General features: G+C 64.7%; 1 protein-coding gene across 3 annotated transcripts; it reads right to left on the bottom strand.

The window, feature by feature from the left end:
- Window positions 1-6,685: 6,685 nt before the first annotated feature.
- Window positions 6,686-13,138, bottom strand: EFNA4 (ephrin A4). 3 transcript variants are annotated; one of them, XM_054050963.1, is made up of 6 exons: window positions 13,007-13,138; window positions 9,353-9,645; window positions 7,946-8,014; window positions 7,717-7,776; window positions 7,356-7,599; window positions 7,114-7,251 (listed from the first exon to the last, which is right to left on the bottom strand). In XM_054050963.1, exons 1-5 carry the CDS (start codon window positions 13,111-13,113, stop codon window positions 7,508-7,510), a joined length of 621 nt encoding a protein of 206 aa, XP_053906938.1. In that variant the 5' UTR covers window positions 13,114-13,138; the 3' UTR covers window positions 7,114-7,251; window positions 7,356-7,507. The 3 variants fall into 3 exon arrangements, with proteins under 3 accessions (XP_053906937.1, XP_053906938.1, XP_053906939.1); XM_054050964.1 differs by having other exon boundaries at window positions 7,356-7,596; XM_054050962.1 differs by lacking the exon at window positions 7,356-7,599 and having other exon boundaries at window positions 6,686-7,251.
- Window positions 13,139-13,688: the final 550 nt, after the last annotated feature.

Raw genomic sequence — 13,688 nt, 5'->3', positions numbered from 1 at the left:
ACTCCAGTTCCATTCAGAGCATCGCACCCTTTCCTGCACCCCAACTCCAGTTCCATTCAGAGCATCGCACCCTTTCCTGCACCCCAACTCCAGTTCCATTCAGAGCATCCACACCCTTTTCTGCACCCCAACTCCAGTTCCGTTCAGAGCATCTGCACCCTTTCCTGCACCCCAACTCCAGTTCCATTCAGAGCATCGCACCCTTTCCTGCACCCCAACTCCAGTTCCATTCAGAGCATCGCACCCTTTCCTGCACCCCAACTCCAGTTCCATTCAGAGCATCGCACCCTTTCCTGCACCCCAACTCCAGTTCCATTCAGAGCATCCACACCCTTTCCTGCACCCCAACTCCAGTTCCATTCAGAGCATCGCACCCTTTCCTGCACCCCAACTCCAATTCCATTCAGAGCATCCACACCCTTTCCTGCACCCCAACTCCCGTTCCATCCAGAGCATCCGCACCCTTTCCTGCACCCCAACTCCAGTTCCATTCAGAGCATCCACACCCTTTCCTGCACCCCAACTCCAGTTCCATTCAGAGCATCACAACCTTTCCTGCACCCCAACTCCAGTTCCATTCAGAGCATCACAACCTTTCCTGCACCCCAACTCCAATTCCATTCAGAGCATCCACACCCTTTCCTGCACCCCAACTCCCGTTCCATCCAGAGCATCCGCACCCTTTCCTGCACCCCAACTCCAGTTCCATTCAGAGCATCCACACCCTTTCCTGCACCCCAACTCCCGTTCCATCCAGATCCTCTTCACCTCCAGACTCCCTTTTATCATTTCACCTATTTCTCTTCCCAACGATCCCTTTTCCCTTTCCAATTTCGGAAGCGTTAACCCCCACCACCCGAAGCCTCCAGCGAGCGCCAGGTACCCTCACCCCACAACCCTCCCCAGTGGGACCCCAACACCCCAGTTGAGACGGGTGGCGGTGCGGGGGGAGCCCTGAGGCTGCGAGCCAGAAGGTTTGGGCTAATGGAGCCCATTCCTTTAATAGATTCCATTTCTGCCGCCGTTGGCTGCGGGGCGCGGAGCCATCAATTCGATTCAGGGGACGGAGAATCTGATTTGGAGCGGCCGTGCCATCAATTAGCGTTTATTGATGGCATTGCTCATTGGAAGTCGATGGGATTTGAAGCCGGCGGCAGCAGCTCCTGCATACCAAGCGATTCCCAGCTCAAGGACACCCCGATCCTACCCTGGGGACCCCCTCGGCCTCACCTGGGAGAGTCCTGCAGGGTTGGGGGGAGACATGGGCAAGGAGATGGGTACAGCACCCTCACTTCCATGTATGGGGGTGCTGTGGGGCATCCTGACCCCCAACATCCCTGCATGGGGGTCCCAGAGGGCACCCCAACACCTGACATTCCCGCATGGGGGGGTCTCTCAAGGTACAGTGTCCCCTCTGAATCCCTTCATGGGGGTTCCATAGGGCACCCCAACACCTGACATCCCTCCATGGGGGTCCCATAGGGCACCCCAACACCTGACATTCCCGCATGGGGGAGTCTCTCAAGGCACAGTGTCCCCTCTGAATCCCTTCATGGGGGTCCCAGAGGGCACCCCAACACCTGACATTCCCGCATGGGGGAGTCTCTCAAGGTACAGTGTCCCCTCTGAATCCCTCCATGGGGGTCCCATAGGGCACCCCAACACCTGACATCCCTGCATGGGGGGTCTCTCAAGGTACAGTGTCCCCTCTGAATCCCTCCATGGGGGTCCCATAGGGCACCCCAACACCTGACATTCCCGCATGGGGGGTCTCTCAAGGTACAGTGTCCCCTCTGAATCCCTCCATGGGGGTCCCATAGGGCACCCCAACACCTGACATCCCTCCATGGGGGTCCCATAGGGCACCCCAATGCCTGACATCCCTGCATGGGGGGGTCTCTCAAGGTACAGTGTCCCCTCTGAATCCCTTCATGGGGGTCCCATAGGGCACCCCAACACCCGACATCCCTCCATGGGGGTCCCATAGGGCACCCCAACGCCTGACATCCCTGCGGGGGGGGCTCTCAATGTACAGTGTCCCCCCTGAATCCCTTCATGGGGGTTCCATACGGCACCTCACACCTGACATCCCTCCATGGGGGTCCCATAGGGCACCCCAACACCTGACATTCCTGCATGGGGGGGTCTCTCAAGGCACAGTGTCTCCCCAGCACCCCTGCATGGGGGTCCCAGAGGGCACCCCAACACCTGACATTCCCGCATGGGGGGTCTCTCAAGGCACAGTGTCCCCCCTGAATCCCTGCATGGGGGTCCCATATGGCACCCCAACACCTGACATCCCTGCATGGAGGGGGGCTCTCAATGCACAGTGTCCCCCCCAGAATCCCTTCATGGGGGTCCTAGAGGGCACCCCCACACCTGACATCCCTGCATGGGGGGTCTCTCAAGGCACAGTGTCTCCCCAGCACCCCTGCATGGTGGGGGGTGTCTCTCAAGGCACGGTGTTCGCCCAGATACCCTGAATGGGGGTCCCATAGGGCACCCCAAAACCTGACATTCCCACATGGAGGGGTCTCTCAAGACACAGTGTCCCCCCTGAATCCCTGCATGGGGGTCCCATAGGGCACCCCAATGCCTGACATCCCTCCATGGGGGTCTCTCAAGGCACAATGTCCCCCCAGAATCCCTGCATGGAGGTCCCTTGAGTATGGCCACCCCAGAAGGCATCACCCCCTCATTGGGGGGTCCTGCAAAGCACAATACACCCCCAGAAACCCCACGGGGATGGAGGGTCGGGGGGATCCCTTGGCCATGCCATGAGATTGGCCTCGATAGTGACCTCAGTGACCCACAAGCACAACGTGCCAAGCCCCACATGGGGGGTCCCTTGGGTACAGTCCCCCCCAGATGGCATCACCCCCACATAGAGGGGTCTCCAAAGCGCTTCCCCCCCCCAGGATCCCCACAGGACATAGAGAATCCCCCACTGCACAGCCTCCAAGCACCCCCCACCCCAGGGCCCATTGCCCTCTATGGGGCTTGGGGGACCCCCTCCCCCCCCCCAACTTGCAAGACTGGGGTTCGGGGTGCAGTGGGGGCAGGGCAGGCGTCGCAGCAGGGAGGGGCACAGCACGGTCGATGCTTTCGCTCAGAAGCCATAAAACCATAAAACCCGTCTGACGTGCTCAGCACCACTGCGGCAACGCCTGCGCGGCGCAAGGACTGGGGGGGGGGGGGGCGGGCTAAGAGCAAGGGGGGGGGGGTGTCACACCTGGCTGAGCACCCCAAAAAGGGGAGTGGGGGGACAGGAGCCTCTGCAGAGACTCCAGCACCTCCCTGGCAGCGGGCACGCCAGGGGCCCAGCACTGCCATGCCATCGTCCGGCTGCACCGGAGCTGGCACCGCGGCGGCAGGACGTGGTGTCCCCCCCCCAGCTGGCATCACCCCCACATTCGAGGGTCCCACAAAGCATAAATCTCCTCCCAGAATCCCTACATGGAGGTCCTTTGGGTACACCCCCCCCAGATGGCATCACCTCCACATTGGGGGGTCCCAAAAGACTCAGTGCCCCCCAAGGATTGTCACATGGGAATCCTTTGGGCACAGCCCCTCCCCAGATGGCATCACCCCCACATTGAGGGGTCCCAAAAGGCTCAGTGCCCCCCAAGGATTGTCACATGGGAATCCTTTGGGCACAGCCCCTCCCCAGATGGCATCACCCCCACATTGAGGGGTCCCAACAGGCTCAGTGCCCCCCAAGGATTGTCACATGGGAGTCCTTTGGTCACAGCCCCCCCAGATTTTGGGGGGGGGGTGGTCTCACAAGGCACAGCACCCCACTGTAATCCACATGGGGGTCCCTTTGGGGGGGTACAGCTCCCTCCCCTTGATGGCATCACCCACACTTTGGGGGTCCCACAAAGCACAGTACCCCCCTCCTCACCCCAGAATCCCAACATGGGGGGGGGGGGGGTCCCCTTGCCCCCCCCATGACATTGCCCACCCCCCAGCGATGCCGGTGTTGTGTGTGTCCCCCCCCCTCAGCCCTCCTTTGCAGTGCATCCTCACAGAGCACACGGCGGACAGATAGACGGACAGAGGACCTGGACAGCCAACTGGGGGCTCCATATGAGTGACCCCCCCCTCCCGCCCCCCCCAATTAGTGCGGGTCGCACTAATCGCAGGCAGTGTGGTTGTAATTAAAGCTCTCCCTGGACATGAGCCGAGGGCTCCACAGCGATCGCCGCCATTCAACACAAACCCCCCCATCTCCGGCCTGAAAAGTCACAGCGAGGGGTGCAGGGCAGCCCCATCCCCCTCTGCACCCCAATATCCCTGTGGGGAGATGGGGAGGGGATGGGGGTAATGGGGACAGTGGGGAGCAGTGACCGTGGGGAGGGGGCAGTGGGCACAGGGGATGGTGGGCACGGGGGACAGTGGGCAGTGGTGACCGTGGGGAGGGGGCAGTGGGCACAGGGGATGGTGGGCACGGGGGACAGTGGGCAGTGGTGACCGTGGGGAGGGGGCAGTGGGCACAGGGGATGGTGGGCACGGGGGACGGTGGGCAGTGGTGACCGTGGGGAGGGGGCAGTGGGCACAGGGGATGGTGGGCACGGGGGACAGTGGGCAGTGGTGACCGTGGGGAGGGGACAGTGGGCACAGGGGATGGTGGGCACGGGGGACAGTGGGCAGTGGTGACCATGGGGAGGGGGCAGTGGGCACAGGGGGTGGTGGGCACGGGGGACAGTGGGCAGTGGTGACCGTGGGGAGGGGGCAGTGGGCACAGGGGATGGTGGGCACGGGGGACAGTGGGCAGTGGTGACCATGGGGAGGGGGCAGTGGGCACAGGGGGTGGTGGGCACGGGGGACAGTGGGCAGTGGTGACCGTGGGGAGGGGACAGTGGGCACAGGGGACAGTGGGCACAGGGGATGGTGGGCAGTGGTGACCGTGGGGAGGGCACGGTGGGGAGAGGGCAGAGGGCAGGGGGCGGTGGGATGGTGGGCAGGGGGGACCGTGGGCAGGAGGGGATGGTGGGCAAAGGACCGCGGGAAGGATGGGATCATGGGCAAAGGACCGCGGGAAGGGTGGGATCATGGGCAAAGGACGGTGGGAAGGATGAGACAGTGGGCAAAGGACCGCGGGAAGGATGGGACCGTGGGCAAAGGACCGCGGGAAGGATGGGACCATGGGCAAAGGACCACGGGAAGGATGGGATCATGGGCAAAGGACCGCGGGAAGGATGGGATCATAGGCAAAGAACCACGGGAAGGATGGGATCATGGGCAAAGGACTGCGGGAAGGATGGGACCGTGGGCAAAGGACCGCGGGAAGGATGGGATCATGGGCAAAAGACCATGGGAAGGATGGGACCATGGGCAAAGGACTGCGGGAAGGATGGGACCATGGGCAAAGGACCGTGGGAAGGATGGGATCATGGGCAAAAGACCATGGGAAGGATGGGATCATGGGCAAAAGACCATGGGAAGGATGGGATCATGGGCAAAGGACTGCGGGAAGGATGGGATCATGGGCAAAGGACCGTGGGAAGGATGGGATCATGGGCAAAGGACTGCGGGAAGGATGGGATCATGGGCAAAGGACCGCGGGAAGGATGGGACCATGGGCAAAGGACCGCGGGAAGGATGGGATCATAGGCAAAGGACTGCGGGAAGGATGGGACCATGGGCAAAGGACTGCAGGAAGGATGGGACCATGGGCAAAGGACCACGGGAAGGATGGGACCGTGGGCAAAGGACCGCAGGAAGGATGGGATCATGGGCAAAGGACCACGGGAAGGATGGGACCGTGGGCCAAAGGACCGCAGGAAGGATGGGATCATGGGCAAAGGACCGCGGGAAGGATGGGACCATGGGCAAAGGACCGAGGGAAGGATGGGATCATGGGCAAAGGACCGCGGGAAGGATGGGACCGTGGGCAAAGGACCGCGGGAAGGATGGGATCATGGGCAAAGGACCGCGGGAAGGATGGGATCATGGGCAAAGGACCGCGGGAAGGATGGGATCATGGGCAAAGGACCGCGGGAAGGATGGGACCGTGGGCAAAGGACCGCGGGAAGGATGGGATCATGGGCAAAGGACCGCGGGAAGGATGGGACCGTGGGCAAAGGACCGCGGGAAGGATGGGATCATGGGCAAAGGACCGCGGGAAGGATGGGACCGTGGGCAAAGGACCGCGGGAAGGATGGGATCATAGGCAAAGAACCACGGGAAGGATGGGATCATGGGCAAAGGACTGCGGGAAGGATGGGACCGTGGGCAAAGGACCGCGGGAAGGATGGGATCATGGGCAAAGGACCGCGGGAAGGATGGGACCATGGGCAAAGGACCGTGGGAAGGATGGGACCGTGGGCAAAGGACTGTGGGAAGGATGGGACCATGGGCAAAGGACCGCGGGAAGGATGGGATCATGGGCAAAGGACCGCGGGAAGGATGGGATCATGGGCAAAGGACCGCAGGAAGGATGGGATCATGGGCAAAGGACTGCGGGAAGGATGGGACCATGGGCAAAGGACCGTGGGAAGGATGGGATCATAGGCAAAGGACTGCGGGAAGGATGGGACCGTGGGCAAAGGACCGCGGGAAGGATGGGACCATGGGCAAAGGACCGCGGGAAGGATGGGACCATGGGCAAAGGACCGTGGGAAGGATGGGATCATGGGCAAAGGACCATGGGAAGGATGGGACCATGGGCAAAGAACCACGGGAAGGATGGGACCATGGGTAAAGGACCACAGGAAGGCTGGGACCATGGGCAGGAGGGGATTGTGGGCAGGATGGGACCATGGGGAAGGGATGTTAGGCAGGAGGGGAAAGTGGGCAGAGGACAGTGGGCATGGGGGCACCGTGGGGACGGCCCACCGGAGGGGACTGCGGGATGGGGGCAGCGGGCAGCGCGATGCCAGGGGTGGGGGCTGCACGGAGGGCGCAGCGATCTTGCAAACACTGTATTGCTCGGCTCAGTCACTACCAGGGGTTAAAACCAAACCGTAGGGGCCGGTGACGACGGCACTGAGGAGGGCGTCTTCCCAGAAGACAGATCCGTGTGTGTCCTCGCAGGAGGACAAGGCAGCAGAGGGGCCGCATCCGGTACCCCCCTCCCGCTCCAGGGCCTGGGGGTCCCCGGCCCCCCCCGGGGCAGAGGGTCCATGGGGAAAGGCACGAGATGAGGTGACGGCCCTGGGGCAGAGCAGGGTCCGCAGGGAGCCCAGCACCGGGGCAGGATGGCCAGCGGGGCCGGTGTTTTGGTGATGCCAGCGGGGAGCGAGATCCCTGGGATGGGGAGAGAGACCCATGAGGGGATGCTGCAAGGGGGCGCAGCCCCCCCCTTCCCCTTCCCCAGGGACACCCCCCAGCCTCCCCTGTGCGCCCCTCACCTTCCATCCCAGAGCTCCTGGCCCCGGCTTGGCTCCGTGAGGGTCCTGGGGCTGCCCCGTGGGCTCAGGGTGTGGGGAGGGGGACGGTTGCGGAGGAAGATTCTGGAAGCGGGCAGTGGGGCAGAAGAGCCCGTATCCCCACCGTGGAGGGGTCAGATCCGGAGTAGGGCGAGGAGCACGAGCACCAGGCACGGGGTGCAGGGCTGCAGCGGCGCTGCGACGCCTCGAGCGGGCACCGCGTCTGCTGGGGTGGGAGCAGAGGGCAGGGTGGGAGCAGACGTCAGGGCAATCCGGCTCCATGACCCCCCCACTTGCCCCTGACCTCCCCCCCCTTCCCACCCCCTTCCCACCCCATACTCACCCTCCGGACCCCCACGTCCACGGGGCTGCGAATTGGGAACCTCCGTCACCGGCTCCGGCGCTGAAACGAACCCCAACGGGGTGAGTGAACGGCTCCCCTGGGGTGCACAGTGTTCCCCCCACACCCCCCTTCAAGGCCCCAGTGCAAACCAGTATCCCCAGTGGGGAGAAGGCTGCCCCAGGGGCAGGGCAGGGGGAGCCCCAGGGATTTGGGGTGCAGTTGGACTCACTGGTGCCTCTGCAGCAGACGTAGACGCGGAGCTTCAGGCAGCGCCCGGTGCTCTCGGGGCTGGGAATGGCTGAGGAGAGGGGACACATCAGTGGGGTGTCCCCCCGCTCCTCGCACTGCGCCCCTAATCCGGGACCGGAGCCCCCAACGGACAGGACAGAGCCGGGACTCGGGCGCCCCCTCCTGGCGGGCTGCGGGGCGGCACCCCTGCACCCCCACCCTGGGGCAGATGGACCCCCTGCACCCCGAGCCGAACCCCCCGGGCACCCCGACCCTCCCCGGGCACCCTGACCCCCCCCCCGGGCACCCTGACCCTCCCCGGGCACCCCAATCTCTGTGGCATCCATAACCCTGGGTGCAGCTGGACCCCCCGACCAGTGCACCCCAACCCTGGGGCAGCCAGACCCCCTGCACCCCGACCCTCCCCGGGCACCCCGATTTCCCCCCCCGGGCACCCCGAACCCCCCCGGGCACCCCGACCCTCCCCGGGCACCCCAATCTCTGTGGCATCCATAACCCTGGGTGCAGCTGGACCCCCCCACCAGTGCACCCCAACCCTGGGGCAGCTGGACCCCCTGCACCCCGATTTCCCCCCCCGGGCACCCCGACCCTCCCCAGGCACCCTGTGGCATCAACACTGGGTGCAGCGGGACCCCCCCCACCAGTGCACCCCAACGCCAGGGCACCCAGACCCCCATGCACTCCAACCCCACAGGCATCTGGACCCCCCCCTGCACCCCAACCCTTGGGGCATCCAGACTCCCTGTGCACCCCAACCCCTGTTGCATCCACACTCGTGGGTGCAGCTGGATTCCCTCCTTGCACCCCAACCCCAGCTACACTCAGACCCCCCATCTTCACCCCAATCCCAGTCCCACCCACATCCACAGTGCACCCCAACGGTCTTCTATGCCCCAAACCTGGTTCCACCCGGACCCTTGGTTGCACCCAGATCATCCTCACCCTCTCCTGCACCCCAATTCCAGTTCCCTCCAGACCCTCAGTACACCTCAACCACCTCGTGCACCCCAGTCCTTCCCCATGCACCCCAATCTCTGTTGCATCAAGACCTCTGGGTGTATCCAACCCCCCTGTTCACCCAAACCCAGTTCATCCAGAGCCCCAGTGCATCTGTACCTTCTCCTTCACTCTGACCCCATCTCCATCCCATTCCTCAGTGTACCCCAACCTTCTTTCATGTCCCAAACCTGATTGCACCTGGACACCTTGCTTGCACCCAGAGCCCCAGTGCAGCCACACCCTCTTTTGCCCCCCAGCTCCAGTTCCATCCAAGCCCTTGGTGCACCCCAAGCTCCTTGCACGCCCCAAATCTGGTCCCACACGGACCCCTGGTTGAAGTCGGACACTGGTGGGACCCAACCACAACTGCACCCCAAGAGGGACTCACAGATGTAGTAGTAGGTCTCTCCCGGCTGGAACTCGAAGCCGAGCGAGAAGGGAGTGAAGCGTTGGATCTTCTCGGAGAAGCGGACGGGGCCGAAGGGCGCGTGGGGTCGGTTGCACACCCAGCGCTTGAAGGCACCGGGGGTTTCGTAGCAACCACGATAACCTTCTTGGTCCACCATGAAGAGTGTGAAGGTCTCTGCCCGGCCGGCGGGCACAGTCCCCTCGTAGTGTGGGCAGTAGATGTCCAAGTAGTCATTGATGGCCACCTGGATGGTGTAGTCGTCCCGCAAAAACCTGCCAGGGAGGGCAAATTGGGGGTCCCACCATCCCCAGAGAGGGACCTCCTCATCTTTTCCTCCAAGTCCAGCAAAGCTGGTGGCCAAGCTTTGGCCAAACCAGCTTCCAGGCACCTGCCTGCGCGACACAACCAGACATCAGCTCGGATTAGCCGCAGGCCACTGGACCTGAATGGGCTTGCCCGCTGCGGCCGAGGGAAGCCCAGCCACGCTGGCCAAAGGCACAAAGCCCCTCGCCCCACGCCACCCGCCTCAGCGCCCCCGGTGCTGATCGGCGCTGACACGGCAGCGGGGGCTGCGACGCCGCCTGCACCGCACGGGGGGTTCAGGGGGGCCGGGGTCGGGGGGCTGCGCTGGCAGGGGAGGGGGCCCAGCGCGGGTACCTGCGCGGGCAGGCGCTGGTGTGGCCACAGGAGCTGATGCCTGGGCAAGAAGGATGGAGCGGGCACCTCTGTGGGCACACCCATGCGTGCACACGCGTGCACATACACACGCGTGCACATGTGCGTCCACACAAGTACATGCACACACACATGCACATACACACATACGTACACATGCACACGCACGTGCATGCACACGAGTGCATGCATCCACACACATGCATGTGCGCACACGCGCACACACGCATGTGCACACGCTTAGTCGTGTCTGCCCACATAGGCACCTGGAGACCTTCAGCCCCTTCCAAGTCCCTCTGCGCTGCATCCTCGGATGCAGCCGGACGCATCCTGCCACAGGCTGAGCGCCTCCCAATCCAGCACATTGGGGCTTGGGGTGAACGGAGGTTGGGGTACACCATGCGTATGGGTGCAATCAGGGTTGGGGGGCATGGGGAAGAGCTCCAGCTGCACCCAGGGATCTGCATGCACCAGGGATTGGGGTGCATGGGGAGGATTAGGGTGCGGGAGAGGGTGAGGATGCACTGGGGCTCAGGATGAACGGAGGTGAGGGTGACCACGGGGCTTGGGGTGCACCAAGGGTCTGGGTGCAACCAGGGTTGGGGGACAAGCTGGGGGGGAGGAGGGGTCCAGCTGCACCCATGGATCTGGATGCAATAGGGTTCAGGGGGCACGTGGAGGATTGGGGTGCACGAGGTGGTCAGGGTGCATCGAGGATGTGGATAGAACTCGGGTCACGGTGCAGGAGAGGGTGAGGGTGCACTGGGGCTCTGGGTGGAACGGGGATTGGGGTGAACAGGGCTTTGGGATGCAGCCAGGGTTGGGGTGTTTGGACACCTTGGAGCGCACCAAGGGGTTGGGGTGCATGAGGAGGACTGGGGTGCATGAGGTGGTTGGGCTGCACTGAGGATCTGGATGGAACTGGAGTTGGGGTGCAGGAGAGAGCGCGGATGCGCTGGGGCTCTGGATGGAACCGGGGTAGGGTTCAACACGGCTTTGGGATGCAACCAGGGGTGGGGTGTATGAGGGGGTTGGGGGGCACCAAGGGGGTCGCGTTGCAGGGTCACCCCATCCCACTGCGACGGGGACTCGGGGGGCGTCGGCTCCAGCCCCCTCCTCACGCTGTGGCGCAGGCGCGGGCGGTGTTTACACCAGGCATGAATTCCTGGCAGCGGGGCATCAATCACCGGGCCGGCAGCGCTGTTGGGGTGGCTCCGGTCACGGGCAACCCCCAAGCCGGGGGTGTTCTTCCAGGGCAGGACCGGGTGCAGGCTCCCTGCTGACTCAGCATCCGGGCAGGGGCTGTGGGGGGCTGGGGTCCTGCCCTGAGCCCGCCGAGGGGCACCCAGGCTGGGGGGGTTCTCCCATCGGCAATCCCTGCTCCCAGGGGCGTAGGTGCTCCTTGAGGATGCCCAAAGCTTCTGTACCACCAAGGATGCCCGCGCCGAATGCAGGTTGTTGCCACCTGGGAGTTGGCACCACCAGGGCTGACCACCAGCTTGGAAGTACCTCAGGCTTGGTGTCACCTGGGAGTTGGCACCACCAGGAGTGACCACCAGCTTAGTACCATCTTGGGCTTGAAGCCACCTGGGAGTTGGCACCACCAGGAGTGACCACTAGCTTGGAAACACTTTGGGCTTGGTGTCACCTGGGAGTTGGCACCACCAGGAGTGACCACTAGCTTGGAAACTCTTTGGGCTTGGTGCCACCTGGGAGTTGGCACCACCAGGAATGACCACCAGCTTGGAAGTACCTCAGGCTTGGTGTCACCTGGGAGTTGGCACCACCAGGAGTGACCACCAGCTTAGTACCACCTTGGGCTTGAAGCCACCTGGGACTTGGCACCACCAGGAGTGACCACTAGCTTGGAAGTACTTTGGGCTTGGAGCCACCTGGGAGTTGGCACCACCAGGAGCGACCACCTGGGGCTTGGTGCCACCAGTACTGCCCATCAGCTCGGTACCACCCAGAGCTCGGTGTCACCTGAGGGGACTCCCTTGCTAAACACCACAGGGGGCTCAGCACCACCAGAGGTGCTCAGCAGCCTGGCAATGCCCGAGAGTCGGTGCCACCAGGGGTTCTCACCGGCCCAGTATCACCTGGGGGTAACCGGCGGCTCAGTACCACTTGGGGTTTGGTACCACCGGCTCAGTCCCACCCAGGGATGCTCAGCGGTTCGGTACCGCTTAAGGAGTGTCACTCACCTGCTCAGTGCCACCCGGGCTTGGTGCCACCGGGGATGCCCACGGGCTCGGTACCTCCCGGGGCTCAGCACCACCGGGGATGCCCACGGGCTCGGTACCTCCCGGGGCTCAGCACCACCGGGGATGCCCACGGGCTCGGTACCTCCCGGGGCTCAGCACCACCAGGGATGCCCACGGGCTCGGTACCTCCCGGGGCTCAGCACCACCGGGGATGCCCATGGGCTTGGTACCTCCCGGGGCTCAGCACCACGGGGGATGCCCATAGGCTCGGTACCTCCCGGGGCTCGGTACCTCCCGGGGCTCAGCACCACCGGGGATGCCCATGGGCTCGGTACCTCCCGGGGCTCAGCACCACGGGGGATGCCCACGGGCTCGGTACCTCCCGGGGCTCAGTACCTCCCGGGGCTCAGAACCACCGGGGATGCCCACGGGCTCGGTACCTCCCGGGGCTCGGTCCCTCCTGGGGCTCAGCACCACGGGGGATGCCCACGGGCTCGGTACCTCCCGGGGCTCAGCACCACTGGGGATGCCCAGGGGCTCAGTACCTCCTGGGGCTCGGTATCTCCCTGGACTCGACGCCACCGGGGATGCCCAGCGGTTCGGTATCACCTGGAGCTGCCCGGTGTCTCGGTCCCACCCGGGGCTCGATTCCCTCGGTGGGTGCTCAGTAGCCCCTCCCGGTTCCCCCCTCCCTCCTCCCGTTTCCCGGGCGTTTGGCGGGGCCCGGGGCGCACAAAGGCGGCGGGGCCGGTACCTGGGGTTGCTGCCGTTCCAGTGGACGCCGTGACGGTGGTCTCGCACCGGCGGCGCCCAGAGCAGCGGCGCCCAGAGCAGCAGCGCGAGCAGCGGCGCGGGGCGCATGGCTCCGCCGGTGGCGGCGGAGGGGGGGGTGGGAGGGGGGGGGGAGGCGGTGGCGGGGCCGGGGCGGGGGCCGGCGGGGGCGGGGGCGGCCCGGCGCGGCGGGGCTCGGCACGGCCCGGCCCTCGCCGCCAACTTCGGGCCAATCCGCGCCGCGCCGCCGCCCGGCAACTTCGGTGAGTGCCATTAACCCTTTGGGGGGGCGGTACCGGCATCCCGGGAACGGGACCGGTACTCTGCGGGACCGGCACCGGTAACCTCGGGAGACACCTGGAAGCCATCGGCATCCCGGGACTGGCACCGTACCTTGGGATCCACCTGGAACCCACCGGCATCCCGGGAACGGGACCGGTACCTCGGGATCTACCTGGAACCCACTGGCATCCCGGGAACGGGACCGGTACCCCGGCACCGGTGCCCCAGCACCGGCACCGGTACCTCGGGATCCACCTGGAACCCACTGGCATCCCGGGAACGGGACCGGTAACCTCGGGATCCACCTGGAACCCACCGGCATCCCGGGACCGGCACCGGTACCTTGGGATCCACCTGGAACCCACTGGCATCCCGGGACCGGC

The sequence above is a fragment of the Cuculus canorus genome, chromosome 28, assembly GCF_017976375.1.
Source record: "Cuculus canorus isolate bCucCan1 chromosome 28, bCucCan1.pri, whole genome shotgun sequence".
In the NCBI taxonomy this organism is placed as follows: Eukaryota; Metazoa; Chordata; class Aves; order Cuculiformes; family Cuculidae; genus Cuculus; species Cuculus canorus.
Note: the sequence above shows the minus strand (reverse complement) of the source record. Positions and strands in the feature narration are given on the sequence as shown.

Bases quoted from the DNA above. Each gene is read 5' to 3' on its own strand.
- EFNA4 (XM_054050962.1), bottom strand. From the start codon at position 13,113: ATGCGCCCCGCGCCGCTGCTCGCGCTGCTGCTCTGGGCGCCGCTGCTC. The intron at 9,646-13,006 runs GTACCGGCCCCG...CCTCCCTGGCAG, and splicing joins TGGAACGGCAGCAACCCCAG to GTTTTTGCGGGACGACTACA. The intron at 7,777-7,945 runs GTGAGTCCAACT...GGTTCGTTTCAG, and splicing joins CGTCTGCTGCAGAGGCACCA to CGCCGGAGCCGGTGACGGAG.